We start from the raw sequence: 17344 nt of genomic DNA, 5'->3' as shown, positions 1-17344 counted from the left end.
ACTCGAGAGACTGTTCGTACGTAGGATACTTGTGTCGGGAAACATCACAACACGCGCTGAGTCACTTTGACACACGAACAAATTTGGGACTTCTCTTTGAACAATGCCATCATACCGTGGTGTCAACTGACATCGTCGAGACGCCGCTGCCGCTTCTCTCCCTTCTCTTCTTGTAACTGCCCGCCAGACAGGCAGCCCGCGAAAGAATGCTCTTTTGAACTTTGCCAACCAATAGCGGAGAGCGCAATGTCCTTCGGCCAATGGGTATCAACTATGATGCCTGACGGAGTAATACCACGTGTTGATGACGTGCAAACATTTTTTTAGAGCCGCGAAGAGGGGGAGCTGTGGGGGCCTGGTTCAACGGTTCAACTCTACCAAACTCGTGGCGCTGTCGAACATTATGACGTCATTTGTTTACAAACAGGTAGAGGTCTATAACCTCCTGATGGGTGGAAAGCATGGTGGAAAGAGGGTACGCAGCTTTTTCGAAACACTGGTCTCACTTTTTTTCTGTTCCATGTCTCAGGTTTTATCGTCGTTTTACAATGTACCAGCTCGCCTGCTGCACCCTTGCACTTCTTCCACCACATTTCTAATGATCGAAGCGAAAATTAAAGGCTGTTTGACATTACTAAAAACATATACCGCCGCCACAGAAGAAAGAGGGAAAGAATGGTGCCGATGTCGTTGCATGGGCAAAGAAAAGGAAATAAAATATGACACGTTTTCTAGCACGTATATTGAATTTATTTTCCGATATCACTGAACTCGCGCTATTTATTTAATCCAGCATATCGCCATAGCAGACGACGATAACCACCGTGATCAACACGTTTTTGTTTTGTTGCGTACATGAAAATTAACACGAGTTCAGTGATATCTGAAATTAAATTCTTCAAGATACGTTACAGAAACAGAAATTTTATTGTTCTCAGGCGTATCATTATATTTCATCCCTTTTTTTACTCATGCAACGATATCGACACCACTCTTTCCTCCTTTCTTCAATGGCGGTAAGGAAGGATCAGGATGATCAGGATCATACAAGCTCGGCAAAAACTTTAGAGCTCTCAGCTTCTAGTACGCTTCTAGTAATGGCAAAGTAGCTTCGAGTGTCACTTAGAAGGTGCCTTTACTGTTCACTTCGAGGCAAAAGCAACTTGGGGCTCTGTCAATGGAGATGACATGGGAATCTTCACTGTTCACTGACTGACATGACGGCGTAAATCTGTGTGTGTGCTGTGTGTTGTGTCGTCCTTTGTTTGTTTCCCGGCACGGATTTTTTAAATCGCTTTTAAAGTGTAAATCCACATACTCCTCGTTATTATTATCGGTGAGATCTTTTCTTCAGTGCGAACATACTGCTCCAGGATCGTCTGGGGCGAACAACAATCTGGGAAGCACCGGGAACAGAACAACCTCAAGGAACAGGACACAGACACCGTGCACAAGCAAGTGTGTAAAACGAGGCTTCATTGAAACAGTGAGTTCTATCTAGCCGTGTGACGTCGACCTGCGGATATAATTAAATGTTGCAACATGTGATCTAGGGGAGCTGCCAGACGGTATCCGTGAAGGCATCTTATCGATGATGTCGACGTCTATAAACAAGTCTGTGAACGTTGAATGTAATGTAGCGAAATGCGTGGTGTAGCGTCACGTTTTTTATTACTGAAAGTACACGAAAACAACGCTTTGTTCTTAAGCAAACTGTATTTGCTTTTAAGTACGTTGGATATTTTTTTTAGTGGAGCCCGACTTTTTGGATGCAGACCACGACCGACTAGATTATAACGATCATGTCATAATCAGCATCCCCTATGAGGAGCCAGGTTCAGGGTTGCCTAAACCCTTTGGAATCATGGTGGGCCCCGCACGCGGGCCACAGGTAAAAGGACAACAGAGAAACAACACCAAAGACGACACAAAAAAATGTAGTCACTGTTCGAAGGGGGTTCCACATACCTGGCAAACACCGTTCGTCCTCCAGGCGTCATTGTGTGTTGTGTTTCGAGGCTTCGTCGATAGATGTCATTGGCTTTGGCTTTTGTTTGTCAGCCCCGTGTTTGTGGCCGTTTCGTGTTGGCTGGGCGAGCGTTGACGGCTCTTGGGGAATTGCTTGTCGTTGCAATTTCCTTCTCTCCGCTGTGACTTGGCTGAGATGGTGCGTTGGTCCGCTTTTGTTTGGTTGTCTTAATGGCTAATGCCAGTCAGGTCGTCGGGTCTAGTCCGTTTGTTGGTCGTGGCCAGTGCCTTCTCCCAAGCGATGAGGTGTCTTTTTGTGGCAGCGATTATTTCCATTTCACATTCGTGAGTAAAACCCAGTGCTGTTTCAAGGGCCTCTGGCAGGCTGTCTCTTGTCTCCTGTAGCACCGGGCAAAGGTGGGTGGCCGGGGTGACTGTAGAAGTTCATGCTCTTCTTTTTAGCGGTCGATGTGCTCCATCTCTCCTCCTCTATCAATCTCATCTCCTTCCTGACGATGTTATATCCCACTCCCATCCGGTCCTTGCTGTGTGCCGTTTCGTACTGATGCTGTAGATCCTGTCCAGTTAGCCTACTTTTTTTTATCCAGTTAGTGCGGACGCCACTGAAGCGGAGGTAGTGAGACAGGCGAGTGGTGTACGTCAGGTGTGGTCTGCGTACTAGTCTTCCAAGATACCGCGTTCTTGAGCGGGCTTCGCGCTACGAGAACGTGGACCAGCCTAGTTCCCCTTCAACGGCTGTGTTGGGTGTGGCGGAAGAACCTCGTAGGAGCCATCTACCTGCTTCCCTTTGTTGGCGCTCCATTTGATCGACTGTGTTCCTGCGGAGGCAAATTAGGTCGTTGGTGTACGTTGCCACGGGAACGGCAGTGGTCTTCCAATGAAGTCTGCCGATGTCATACGGGTTGAATGAGTGTCTCGCTGTGTGCCATGTGTGTTCGGTTCATCTTCCGGAGGAGCTGCTCTTTATCATAGATTGAGAAGTTACCCATCAAAAAGAACACGTTAAGTTACCGTGTGAAAAATGTAACTAAGTTAATAACGAAGTTCTTCAGACTGAGATGTAACTTGCAGTTACTAAGCTACTTAAAATAAAGAACGAGTTACTTCCAAGTTACTTCGGACACGAAATAGAATTACGCAGGTGCAGCGCGCGTGAGCAGTTGAGTTAGACCTTGAGTTGCCTGCGGTGGAGTGCAACACGCTTAGATTGTTTTCGTTTATGTCCAACAATAGACCTATCCCTGTTTGTAAACAAATGACGTCATAGTGTCTGTCCCTGTGGGTGCACATTGGTTCAGCTTCATTTAAATGGCAGCGGTTCCTTACTTCCTGAATAAAATACTGTCATTGATTGAATATCACGTTTTATGGCAAAAAATGCCATGAAGGAAACGGTGAGAAAGCAAGGAAATATGTGGACGTGAGTAAAAAGCGAGTTAAAAGTAACTTGAAACTTTGGCAAAGTTACCTGACCCCTGAAAGTTACCACTGCGCAAAAGTACCGAGTTAAGTTACAAGTTACCAAAAAAAAAGGAACTTAGTTACAGTAACGAGTTACCTCGAACTCTGCTCTTCATGCTGGTGTAGGTAGTGTTTCTCGTTCTGTATCCGTATTCCGAGGTAGGTATATGAGGATGTGGGCTGTACCTCTGTTTCTTGTAGGTAGAAAACTGTCATGATTGAGATTAACGAAGAAAGATGAAAGTCACTGAGAAGGTTAGCCAGCTGTAGGACTCGAACCCACATCTTCTGGATTGCCGGTCCAGGGCTCTACCAATTGAGCTAAGCTAACACGCCTTCTCAGCAACTTCCAGGGTGCGTCATCTGAAGGGACAAACCAGTCACTCTCTCCCACTCATCCTCCTTTCACTCTTACATTTTTGCTCACTCATACACACATTCGTACGACAGGGATCGACGCAACTGTTGAACATGAGAGAACTGATGTTCTGAGGCTGGAACAACATAGAAGGGACAAATACATACAATGCTGTATATATTTGTCCCTTCTACGTTGTTCCAGCCTCAGAACATCAGTTCTCTCATGATTGAGATGTCGCCGAACTTCATTCTGTTGGATTTCTCGCAACCGAACCGCATGCCCGTCCCTCTCAGCTCTACGTGAGCAAATGTCAAGGAGGTCCTGGATGTGGGCAGGGTCATCCGATATTAGTACTATGTCATCTGCGAAGGCTAAGCAGGATAGACTGGTCGTTTTGATTTCTCAATTGGTCTTCTGCGTTTGGAAAATGACTCTTTTCCTGGTATCTTAGAGTTCTTTTAGGAGGTCATATACGAAGATGTTGATGAGGGTCGGAGAGAGAGAGGGCAGCCCTGTCGTAGGCCTACAACCTGCTCGATCCTGTTAGAGCGAAATGCGCCCAGATTGTATTGGCTGAATATCTCTCTATACAAGTTCTGTATGAGGGTGATCAGACTTTCAGGTATTTTGGCTGCCTGCATTCGCTCTCCTAGCAGGTTACTATGTGGTACAGCATCATAGGCTTTTTCCAAATCCAGGAACGCTAGGTATAAGTCCTTCTCCTGCAGTGGGTAGGTTCCAATCAGTTGAGTTAGGATGAAGATGTTGCTCTTCGATTGGTCCGGAAGCCGTTCTGTGATTCAGAGGGAGATACGTCGCGTACTTCCTGTAGTCTCAAAGTGAAAATTGACGCAAATGGCTTATATACTATATTGCTCTGGATTGCGATTGGCCTGTACGAATTGAGCTCTTGCTTGAGCTTGTTGATCCCTTTGTATATTAGGGTTATGTCGGCTTCCTTCCAAGGGGGTGGGATTTCTCCAGTGCAGACGACATGATTGAAGCATTACCTGATCGTCTCCCGTGCCTTGTCTTTGAGGGATGTCATCCGACCCAGTTGCTTTCCCTGAGGCTAGACGCTTTATGCCCGCCTGCATTCGCTCTCCTAGGAGGTTACCATGTGGTACCGCATCATAGGCTTTTTTCCAAATCCAGGAACGCTAGGTATAAGTCCTTCTCCTGCAGTTGGTAGGTTTCAATCAGTTGAGTTAGGATGAAGATGTTGCTCTTCGATTGGTCCGGAAGCCGTTCTGTGATTCAGAGGGAGATACGTCGCCTACTTCCTGTGGTCTCGAAGTGATAATTGACGCGAATAGCTTATATAATATTGCTCTGGATTGTGATTGGCCTGTACGAATTGAGCTCTTGCTTGGGCTTATTGATCCCTTTGTATATTAGGGTTATGTCGGCTTCCTTCCAAGGGGGTGGGATTTCTCCAGTGCAGACGACATGATTGAAGCATTACCTGATCGTCTCCCGTGCCTTGTCTTTGAGGGATGTCATCCGACCCAGTTGCTTTCCCTGAGGCTAGACGCTTTATGCCCGCCTGCATTCGCTCTCCTAGGAGGTTACCATGTGGTACCGCATCATAGGCTTTTTTCCAAATCCAGGAACGCTAGGTATAAGTCCTTCTCCTGCAGTTGGTAGGTTTCAATCAGTTGAGTTAGGATGAAGATGTTGCTCTTCGATTGGTCCGGAAGCCGTTCTGTGATTCAGAGGGAGATACGTCGCCTACTTCCTGTGGTCTCGAAGTGATAATTGACGCGAATAGCTTATATAATATTGCTCTGGATTGTGATTGGCCTGTACGAATTGAGCTCTTGCTTGGGCTTATTGATCCCTTTGTATATTAGGGTTATGTCGGCTTCCTTCCAAGGGGGTGGGATTTCTCCAGTGCAGACGACATGATTGAAGCATTACCTGATCGTCTCCCGTGCCTTGTCTTTGAGGGATGTCATCCGACCCAGTTGCTTTCCCTGAGGCTAGACGCTTTATGCCCGCCTGCATTCGCTCTCCTAGGAGGTTACCATGTGGTACCGCATCATAGGCTTTTTTCCAAATCCAGGAACGCTAGGTATAAGTCCTTCTCCTGCAGTTGGTAGGTTTCAATCAGTTGAGTTAGGATGAAGATGTTGCTCTTCGATTGGTCCGGAAGCCGTTCTGTGATTCAGAGGGAGATACGTCGCCTACTTCCTGTGGTCTCGAAGTGATAATTGACGCGAATAGCTTATATAATATTGCTCTGGATTGTGATTGGCCTGTACGAATTGAGCTCTTGCTTGGGCTTATTGATCCCTTTGTATATTAGGGTTATGTCGGCTTCCTTCCAAGGGGGTGGGATTTCTCCAGTGCAGACGACATGATTGAAGCATTACCTGATCGTCTCCCGTGCCTTGTCTTTGAGGGATGTCATCCGACCCAGTTGCTTTCCCTGAGGCTAGACGCTTTATGCCCGCCTGCATTCGCTCTCCTAGGAGGTTACCATGTGGTACCGCATCATAGGCTTTTTTCCAAATCCAGGAACGCTAGGTATAAGTCCTTCTCCTGCAGTTGGTAGGTTTCAATCAGTTGAGTTAGGATGAAGATGTTGCTCTTCGATTGGTCCGGAAGCCGTTCTGTGATTCAGAGGGAGATACGTCGCCTACTTCCTGTGGTCTCGAAGTGATAATTGACGCGAATAGCTTATATAATATTGCTCTGGATTGTGATTGGCCTGTACGAATTGAGCTCTTGCTTGGGCTTATTGATCCCTTTGTATATTAGGGTTATGTCGGCTTCCTTCCAAGGGGGTGGGATTTCTCCAGTGCAGACGACATGATTGAAGCATTACCTGATCGTCTCCCGTGCCTTGTCTTTGAGGGATGTCATCCGACCCAGTTGCTTTCCCTGAGGCTAGACGCTTTATGCCCGCCTGCATTCGCTCTCCTAGGAGGTTACCATGTGGTACCGCATCATAGGCTTTTTTCCAAATCCAGGAACGCTAGGTATAAGTCCTTCTCCTGCAGTTGGTAGGTTTCAATCAGTTGAGTTAGGAAGAAGATGTTGCTCTTCGATTGGTCCGGAAGCTGTTCTGTGATTCAGAGGGAGATACGTCGCCTACTTCCTGTGGTCTCGAAGTGATAATTGACGCGAATAGCTTATATAATATTGCTCTGGATTGTGATTGGCCTGTACGAATTGAGCTCTTGCTTGGGCTTATTGATCCCTTTGTATATTAGGGTTATGTCGGCTTCCTTCCAAGGGGGTGGGATTTCTCCAGTGCAGACGACATGATTGAAGCATTACCTGATCGTCTCCCGTGCCTTGTCTTTGAGGGATGTCATCCGACCCAGTTGCTTTCCCTGAGGCTAGACGCTTTATGCCCGCCTGCATTCGCTCTCCTAGGAGGTTACCATGTGGTACCGCATCATAGGCTTTTTTCCAAATCCAGGAACGCTAGGTATAAGTCCTTCTCCTGCAGTTGGTAGGTTTCAATCAGTTGAGTTAGGATGAAGATGTTGCTCTTCGATTGGTCCGGAAGCCGTTCTGTGATTCAGAGGGAGATACGTCGCGTACTTTCTGTAGTCTCGAAGTGATAATTGACGCAAATATCTTATATATTGCTCTGGATTGCGATTGGCCTGTACGAATTGAGCTCTTGCTTGGGCTTATTGATCCCTTTGTATATTAGGGTTATGTCGGCTTCCTTCCAAGGGGGTGGGATTTCTCCAGTGCAGACGACGTGATTGAAGCATGTCCTGATCGTTTCCCGTGCCTTGTCTTTGAGGGATGTCATCCGACCCAGTTGCTTTCCCTGAGGCTAGACGCTTTATGCCCATCTCCAGTTCCCTTGCTGTGATCTCAGGTAAGGGGGCCGGATGTTGTTGGCTTCTCTTGTCGTAGGCGGGACCTGGTGACGCTCGCCTTCCTAGGAGGTTGTTCTATAGGGTGATGTAGTAATTCGTAATGTGTTCTTCAGTTTGACTACGTGATGTGAGGATGTTGTTAGCTTCATCTCATAGTGACATAATTCTGTCCTCTTGTTTTTGTGGTTTCATGTTAGCTATGTACCTCCACAGCACTGCTCCTATTCTTATCCCACTTTCAGTTATTTTTGTTGGGACTTGTTTCTGGAACTTCTCAATTTTCTCGGACACCAAGGCCTTCACTCTTGTCTTTTGTTCCTTGTATGCTCGGTCTGCTCCAGGTAACCGACCTTTGTATTGCCTGTGTGCCCTTCGGACTCTGTTTTCAGTTCTTGTCGCACTCTGATGGCCGATTTGATCTCTCCATAAAACCAGGGTTGGTTCCTCCTTTTCCTGACAGCCCCTTTTGCACGAGGTTTTCCCCACTGTGCAGGACGTGGTTATTTCGATTTGGTTTATGATATTTTCGCATTTCACATGAATGTGTCAATTCTGCTATTTGGTGTTCAAGCGCGTCTGTAAATTTTTGCAGTGCTGCTTCGTCCATCATCTTCCATCTTTGTTTCTTGGGTACCCCATATAGGTTCCGTCCGGGTGGAAGGTTGCCTGGTGGAGTTCTCGTGGACATCGAGAGCTGTAGTTGATTGTGATCGCTGCCACAGTTAGAAGTGCCGTCTTCCTCTATTGTCAGCTGAACCGTATTAGGGGATGTCCCACAGGCTTTGTTTACTAGAACGTAGTCGATAGTGGACGATTGGGTTCCCCTCGACCACGTTGCTTGACCACTGCCTTCTGGGTCGAGGTTGAGGATTGATAAATCATTCCTTTCCGCCAAAGTTCTGAGCTGGGATGCTGATTCATGCCCATCTAGTTCAAAGAGATGGCAATTGAAGTCGCCCATTAAAATGACACAGACTCCAGGTTGGCTGTGTTCGAATTCAGCTAGGTCTTGTTGAAGGCAGTTGTATAGCGGCTCGCTCCACGCAGCGTTTCGGGCCCTGTTGCCATATATGCCACTCCAAGGATGTGTCATTCCTAGGCTAGGTGGCGCAAGCTACCGCACGCTCCAAAGGGAAAAGCCACAGTATCCATCTGTCCACCGTAGCAGGTGACGCTAATCAACCATCATCGGGGGGGGGGGGGGGGGGGGGACAGTGCCAATTTTGGCGCGGAGCAATTGCGTGAGGAGGAGGCTGACTGTCGGCCGCTAGCGGAGCATATGCAAAACCTTTCGTAATTGGAATTTATCTGTCGTTGTGTCGCGCGGTAAGGTCATAATTCCACGCATTGCTCTAGCAGGTATTGTATTTGGAGATCCACTTGCTCGTGGAAGAACCCTCGTTTTCCATATTTTGTCTCACTTAGTCAAGACCCATACACGATTCCTCTTTTTTTTTTTTTGCGCTTTTATTTGAACATGGTCCATTTCACCGGTTAGGGACGTAAAACAGTCTGTCGAAGGCAAACAAAAAAAGGAAACTGTCAAAAGACGCTGATCCGTCCTCAAGTCACCTGGCAACACGGGTACCATTTGTCGGTCGGGGGCTAATGGTCCACTGTGGGATTCCAGGTCCCCTGCGGACCGGAAGAAGACGCACGTTTTGATGACGTAGGTTGCATTGTCTACATCGTTACGTGTCCCTCATGTGAACCCGCCCTAAGGCCGCCGCTGTGCCGCCGAGAGCCAACAAGCTCAAAACTGCCATCTCCCATCAGATCGGCGTTCCAATGACCGTCATGGAGGGAGACAAAGTACTCCATGCGTGCACTTCGTTTAGCTGGGTGAGGGCAGTACTATTTTTGAGGCACGATACAGGCAAGCTTGTCTGTCCTATAGGTGGTGTCCCATATAAAAAGACCACCAGATTCAAGTGTGCCAAAATATTCTGTGCTGTAGGTCTGCTCCTCTGTGATGAGTAATGTCTAGAGAAGTGTTAGGATATATGTTGCGGTGCCTTCTAAAAATACGCATTTTGCACAAACACCCTGGCTGTAGCCATCAGCCTTTATATCTTCCAAATGTCACATGTTTAAACTAGGAAGTATTATTCTAATACAAGTGTCATTATTTCTTTCTCGATGAGAAACAGGGCTTCGTCAAGAACCTCCCACCGGCACCACTTCTGTCTCAACTTGGAACCCATTCTGACATTTCCGACCCTCTGAAACAGTGAGTCGGCATTTCCATCAATGCCCCATTAAAGGTTTTCATGTTCTGCAAGCATACGAAAACCGTCGCTGTATCCGTTTCACTTCCAGACCCAATTTTCTCTCGTAATTTACGTGGGGCAAGGACACCTCTACAAGAAATGCAGCTCTCCCCAGAGTTGAATAGTCAGCCCGTGAGAGTGAAATCAGAACCTCTTGATGCACCATGCCTGCCAGAAGAAGGCCAGGTACATCCACGGCACTGCAGTGAGTATCCACCAGGAGGTGACGCTTATGGTAATGTCCTCCTAAACTATGCACTCAAGTGGGGAACACTTTATAAATAAAGCATGGCTTTTGCGAGTTAGATGCCCGAGACCAATTCCGGAGGGAAAAAAATCGTCCGCTATCATGGTTCCCACCGTTCCTTGAAACACTTGAAAACATAGAATTTCAAACTGCAATTTTCGAGGCTTTGGAAAACTCTGAGATTTTCCACGGTCCTTGAAAGCCCTCGATTTTGCATCAGTTTTTTTTTCTTATTGTTATTCTCATGGAGCTGGTAGTGCAAGTTTCACTTATCCTGAACTATCTGTGGTTTTGAGCTATAGTTTCAAAACCATGGGGTTAGTACTTCTTGCAATAGGAATCTAACCTAACAGTTCGAACCAAATTAATTAGCACGATGCTACCATAGAAGAAAAAAACACTGAAAACGGAGCTGTTTTTTTTTTTTTTTTTTCAGTTATATTTTTACCTCATTATGAAGGCCTCAGAAGAAATTTACCTTTTTTTTTTACATAAATATTTAGTCCTCGACGGATAGCCCGAGACTGAACAAAAACTGTGCACAGTGCCTCAACAGAAATAGTCTAAAATATTAGTAAAACTTCGGCTTTAGGCCCGCCTGCTTGATTGTCACGAAGAAGAGCGCACATGAGGTGCTGGGAGAGGAGGAAGTGTTCCCGCCTTTGCTTTTAATTTCTTTCCCCCACTTTGACCTCGATGCTGGTGATAACCGTCTTGTCACAAACAAATGAAGGCGGAGACACCTCCTCCTCAACAGGCACATTTAGTACGCACTTCTTCGCAAAAATCAAGAAGGTGGGGCTAAAGTGGAATTTTTACTCTTGTTTTGAATACTTCTGTTGAGATACCACACATTGTTTATCTTGGGTCGGCAGTTATCCATGGAGGAGTTCATATTTCTGTAAAAAAATAGAGGTTTGCTTAGTAATTCTCTTAGTAAAATATATTTCTTGCAATTAAAAATTGTCCAAAGCCTTCCTCGATCGCGGCCAAAGCTTCCAGAAGGTAAGTACCAAATGTCCCACAGTCCTCTGGCAAGTACGTTGCCAGTTAGAAGTTTTTTATCACTTGAGGTGAAAAACATCCTGTGTTACGTCCTTCTATTGCGCTCCACTATGTCCAGCTGTACATGTAGACATCATACCTCATTGTCTCTCGCGATAACACCATTGGGCGTGCAAAAAAAGCTGTGACTGGTGCGCTGATGTTACTATACACGTGCCACATCTCTCTGCTCTACAGTTGTTGTCATTCTCAAAATGGATGATGGCACAAAAGGCAACACCGCAGAGTGTGCTACGAGCCCCGGGAAAAAGTGCCCACTCCTCCCACTAGGGAAATTCGCTTGCGGCGCCCCCAGAGACGCTGTACTGGGCGTACGCCGCTTCACCCTTACGTAACCCAAATTCTTTCATCTAACAACCCACCTTTCCCACGCTTCAACTTGTACAGCATTGGCTGCGGCGGCGCCCCGACTTTTCGTTACTGGCGACGGCGCACACCTGTAGGTGCAATATAGCTTAAAGGTACTGTAAAGCAGCACCGATCAAATGTCATTTAGTGTGGCTATTCGATAGTCCAAGCCACCAGGACAAAAACTGTGCAAGTTTCATTCCAATCGACGGTGCAGTTAATTAGAAAATTACAATTAAAGATTACGAGCAACACTGTACTAGGTATTCGAAATGAATCCGTGCTTCTGACACATATGGCGGCAACCACATTGCATGCATATACCACTGGACCCGACATAACAATCCACCAGAATCCACCATAAAATCCGCCCCTGCAATCCACACAACGATCCACATCTGAGGATAAACGGATAAGCGAACTGAAATTAAATGTTGAGCCGTTGAAAAAAATGTGTCAGACGTTCAAGAAGCCAGACAGCGTCAGGACTTGTTTGTTCACAGAGAGAGTTTGTTCATTTGAAAGAGGCCGTGAACAAAAGGAGTGCGCAGGCGCAGCAGAGAAGTAGGGAGAGCCCCCATTGAACAGCGGCTTTACATGTGGTTTAACAGGTTAAACTGTTAACACGGGTTTCAGAATGCATAGGTAAACAGGAAAACTAATAATATGGTTACTAAAATATATACTAAAAATAATATAAAAATATATAAAAAATAATATATATATAAAAATAATAACGAAGTTCGGATGTCATAATGTGTAATACCAATTTTCAGTGTTGCCCGCTGTACAGGGGGTTGTTTGACACCAGGCGTCGCACCGCTCCACAACGCCGCCTCTTTCATGGCAAATTAAAAATACTTATAGAGCGTTGTCGGTCGTATGGTCCCGCATATGGTATTTAGATGCAACAAAGTCTCTAGTCACATCACCGGCATGTCATGCTTGTCTACTGCTTTACAGTACCTTTAACAAGGTTCAGAAAAGGCACAGAGGTGGTCATCACTCGAAGCCTCTTGATGTTGCTTACTTCTCTTCTTTCTTGTTTTGCTTTAGGAGTGACAACTGACATGTGTCACGTCAAAGAAGAGCCTCGAGAGGAATCTTTGAATGAACATCCAACCGTAGAAGTCAAGACAGAGCCTTACAATGTTCCAGTCTTGGCAGGACAGGACCAAATGGGTTACAGCCGTCAATCAACATCAGAAGGTAAGTACAAAATGGTCTAGGACATTTAGTCAAGACCTAACTTAATAGCGTGAGAAAAAGAGGGATACAACAGAAATGCACTTTAGTTTTCTGACAAACAGGTATCAGCTTTAATGCACGTGTTCTTTTCAATGGAAGATTCTCATAGTTGTGGGAAATGGATGTGGAGATTCTTTATCACATTTCACGTCACTGTTGCATCTCAATACAGTAAAATCTCGTTAATTCGGCCCCCGTTAATTCGTAATTTCGGATAATTCGGCGCCTCCAGTTGGTCCCGTCAAAACAACCACGTATTTCAATGGCAGGAAGCTCTCATTAATTCGTCAAAAAATTGAGCGGACTCCGCATAATTAGGACTTCGGGACGGACAATCGGCTATCACAAACGCGAAAAAGAGCGGCACATCAGCCTCTCATCGAGATCCCTGCCGGAAAATTGGCTGTCGCAAACATGAAAATGAGCGGTGCAAGCTCCCATCGAGAGAGGGCATCATCTCATCTCCTTCTCTCTCCCTCTCTTATTGCACGTGCACTGCCCTTTCTCTCTGCTCCTCGTGGCGTTTGTACCTCATATCGGCTCACTGCAGCAATAGACGGGGACAAGGAGTTAGAACATAGAAGAGACAAACCACCTGCAGACTCTCAACTAAGAGAAGTTTAATGAAAGAGGAAGTATTTGAAGAACAAACATTGAGTTGAGAGTCTGCAGGTGGTTTGTCTCTTCCATGTTCTAACTCCTTGTCCGCGTCTATTGCTGCAGTGAGCCGATATGAACTTGTACCAACTACCTCGCCTCTTGTTCGTACCTCAATGGGAGCATTCGGACTGCACATGGCCATTATTGCTCACGCAAAAAGTGGAAAAAGTGGTGTTTAACTGCTTCAAATATAGCGGATTTGTGCAATCTGATGACCAACTGGACGCTCCCGAACAAACTTTCGAGGCTAGCATACAAGACGATGGCATTTTCGAGCGCACGATCTTCCCCGCACGGTGCTGCTCGCGGACTACCTTTCCCACGACGACGGCGTTGCTGCCGCCGGCCAGTTGACAGACGAGGACCGTTTCAATCATGCGTTCGGTGCAAAGCGCAATGAATCCAGCCACAGTGGCAATGCTTGCTCAACATCCGGGTATGCAGACCCACGCAGACGACATCTCTTCATGTTGGATGCACTTTTCGCCAACTTTTCTCTTGAGTTCCATATCCCGCATGCTCATCACTAAATCATCCCACACTTTGAACATGTCATTGCTCTTTACTTCCATTCTGACTGTTTTTCTTTTTTTTTTTTTCGGAAATAAACCTGTGTAAGTGCAGCACATGTAAAAAAAAAGATTTTTTTTTTGCGTAAATTCGTTATTTCGGAAATTCCGATAATTCGGATTTTTTTCTTTTTTGTGCGCTCCCTTGAAATCCGAATTAATGAGGTTTTACAGTAGGTAGCGACCAAGTTGTATTTTTTGTGCTCATGGGGCTCCACTGTAATAGATGTCTTCCATATGTTTCGCCTCCTTTTCTTAGTTACACGAGTGTTGGAAATTCCTGTTATTAATTAGGTATCGTGTGCAAAAAATTCGGGGCTTCAAAAACTGCTGTTGATTCTGAAGCCATTCCAAAGCTGTTCAGCAGTGTTAGTTCCTCTTCTGGACACATTCGAAAAATTCGCATTTAAAAAGCGATTTCATTTGGAGTGCTGAAAATAAATCCGGATTTAAAGTGATTCCATTTCCTATCCAGACTGAATTTGGATTTGATGTAAATCTGTTTTGTCTCCTGAAATCCCTCGCACTATACGGAGGCGGTCATCACGTGACTCAAAGCCCTGCAATGTAGCTTACTTCAATAATGTTTCACTTCAGGCATGAGAGCTGGGACGTGTAATGTTGAAGAAGAACCTCAAGGGGAATCTTCAAAGGAACATCCAATCATAGAAGTCAAGACAGAGCCTTATAACGTTGAAGTATTGACTGGACAGGACCAAATGGGACACAACTGTCAATCAACATCAGAAGGTAAATACAAAGTGGCCAAGGAGATTTAGTCAACACCAAACTCAATAGCACGATATGGACAAAAAGAGGTGATGCAACAGCAATCCACTTCAGTTTTCTGACAGACAGACACATATCAGCTTTCCAGAGCACACGCTCTGTTCTATGGAAGATTCTGAAGGTGGGCAAAATAGACGTGGAGCTTCTTTGTCACATATATCACTGTCATGCTTACTCTCGAATGTCGGGAGATCTAAATCAAGTACAAACGTCGTTGCTGTACTTGCCATTGAGGAGCATGGAAAAAGAAGAAAGGTTCAGTTTTCCGTGAACCGTACATTCCGATGTGGAGAGCACTGGACATTCGTAAGTTACGGATGGAATTTCAAATACGTAACGGCAGTCATCATTGGTTGAAAAACGCTTCATTTTTTGGACCACAGTGATCACAAAACACCGCAGCAAAACAAAATCGAGAACGAATGTAACTATGGGGCAATTGCATAGTTCTCGCAGCAGTGGTTTTGCATGCTCGATCCAGCAATTACATCATTTTATGTGACAACACCAATTTTACAACAAAACGTTAGTGTTACGGAGACGTGACTTCTCCCTCCCTCTCCAGGGGAGGAGGATTGCTCCCCTCTCACCCGCACCTGGGATGCTGTACAGAGGTGTTAGTTGCCTACGGGCTTTGTTAGATAGGACGTGTCGAACGAAAGCATTTCGTTATGCCGAGTGCAGATATGCATTGTCGTTTATGTGGAATTGTATCTGTAGCGGAAATAATACATTAAAACGGAGGATTTTGTTAAACGAACATTTGCATAAAGAGACACATATACATTGAATATACAACGAATTCTTAGGGAAGTGTGCGATGTCGCGAGTGCGTCAGAATCCTTCCAGGTGTCTAAAAAAAATGTCATATACAGTAAAACCTCGATAATTCGACACCTGTTAATTCGGAAATTCGGATAAATCGGACGACCCGCGCGGTCCCGGCAAACGTCTGCACAAGTGGGAAGTATGGGAAGGAACGCTCGTTAATTCGGCAGCAGTCGCGTGCGCACCGGATAATTCGAACAACCACGGCTCGAGGGAAGCGCACGGGAGCGCAACAGCGGACGCCAAAACGGTAAAAAAAGACGGCAAAGTGCGGCGTACACATCGCCATTGTCATCAGCGCCGTGACGTCAGGCGCCATCTTGAAGCGAAATCTAGTTTTAAACCACGTGTATACGTCAGTCTTTCAACGACGTGTATGCTGTTCTGACATGGCTCCTCCTGCTAAGCGTGCTAAGTACGAGACCAAGGACCTTGCAACAAAAGTCGAGATTCTTAAAGGGACAGTCGCATCCGGAAGCGTGTTCCAGAACTGTTATGGTCATGTTCCCTGTCGTTCATAATGTACGCCGGCAAATTTTCTCCGCACAAATCCACTTGGTTGACTCAGAAATGATTTTTAAATGTTCGCGCTTCCGGCGCGCACGGCAATCCCCGCAAGGCGCCGACACTGGATGACGTCACCCGGATAAACCAACCATCAGGAGGCGCTCCTTCCCGCCGGAGTTCTGTGTGTGTCTGAGCGTGCGTCTGACCCTTTTTCTTGTCTTGTCGCGTTTGCTTTGAAGTACTTTGAACCACAGCGTGTGCCCAAGGATTTCACGCCGTTGACGTGCGATTTCACAGCCAGGAAACCGGTGCTACGTGCCCGGGTGCACAAAGACTGAATCCCGAGCTTACATTTCACCAACCTCGCAATGGCGAGACGAAACGAAAGTGGGAGGCAGCGATCGCCAGCCACTACTGTGGTGTGGCCCAAGGATTGAATGTTTCACGCGTCTGTTCCTGTCATTTCGCCGACGACGCCTATTTTGATGAAGATGTATTGTAAGATCGGCTCGGGCTACGGCAGAAACGGAAACTGCTGAAGATTGACGCCGTGCCTACCATATTCGATCAGGAACAAGTGCAGGAACCAGTAACGGAGGTAAGTGACAATCCTGCGTGGTCACAGCTACGCTGCGATGAAAACTATCAGTTGCACAGTAAACATCATCGCGAACACCTGGCCTCGCCGCCGATCGTAACGTCACAGTCACACCGCCTACTAATGTACACAAATTATTACAATGATTGCAGCATCCTGACGCAATAGTACGCTTACTCTCGAGAAAAAAAATTGGTGTGTTGTTGCAGTGCTAATTGTCGCCTGTATTATGCAGGAGTAACGTAACACTCCCACATGACAGCGTTATTCTAATGTTATTGCAGCTAGTGGATGTTTCTATAGTGCATAGTGTAAGCCTGATGGCAGAATTCAGGGATGTGGGAACATCGTTTGGCTACGTCCGAGACACTTCACGTTGCATCAGTATTCTACTGCAGCCTTGTTGCTAATTTCTGGCCCTATTTCAGGTGGCAGCAAGCACGTCAACGGAATCAACTGGATTTGGTATGTTTGGTCAAGCCACGAAAATATTGCAATGCTTTTTGCACGTCCCACAACATAATGGATATGTACGAGCCCTGAAAATTGTCGAATCCTG

At 46.1% G+C, this 17344-nt stretch overlaps 1 protein-coding gene across 3 annotated transcripts in view; it reads left to right on the top strand.

Annotated features, from left to right (window-relative positions):
* Positions 1-1027: 1027 nt before the first annotated feature.
* The window catches only part of LOC135378978 (zinc finger protein 883-like), a 38010-nt gene continuing 21693 nt past the window's right edge, over positions 1028-17344 (top strand). The window contains exons 1-6 of one of the 3 annotated variants that reach the window (XM_064612183.1): positions 1028-1225; positions 1374-1486; positions 9807-9886; positions 9976-10131; positions 12643-12795; positions 14661-14813. In XM_064612183.1, coding sequence (XP_064468253.1) covers positions 10026-10131; positions 12643-12795; positions 14661-14813 — 412 coding nt within the window. In that variant the 5' untranslated portion in view covers positions 1028-1225; positions 1374-1486; positions 9807-9886; positions 9976-10025. Of the gene's footprint in view, positions 1487-9286; positions 9499-9806; positions 9887-9975; positions 10132-12642; positions 12796-14660; positions 14814-17344 lie in introns of all 3 variants that reach the window. The other 2 variants (XM_064612185.1, XM_064612184.1) reach the window with 2 other exon arrangements.

The sequence above is a fragment of the Ornithodoros turicata genome, chromosome 1 (genome assembly GCF_037126465.1).
Source record: "Ornithodoros turicata isolate Travis chromosome 1, ASM3712646v1, whole genome shotgun sequence".
NCBI lineage: Eukaryota > Metazoa > Arthropoda > Arachnida > Ixodida > Argasidae > Ornithodoros > Ornithodoros turicata.
Note: the sequence above shows the minus strand (reverse complement) of the source record. Positions and strands in the feature narration are given on the sequence as shown.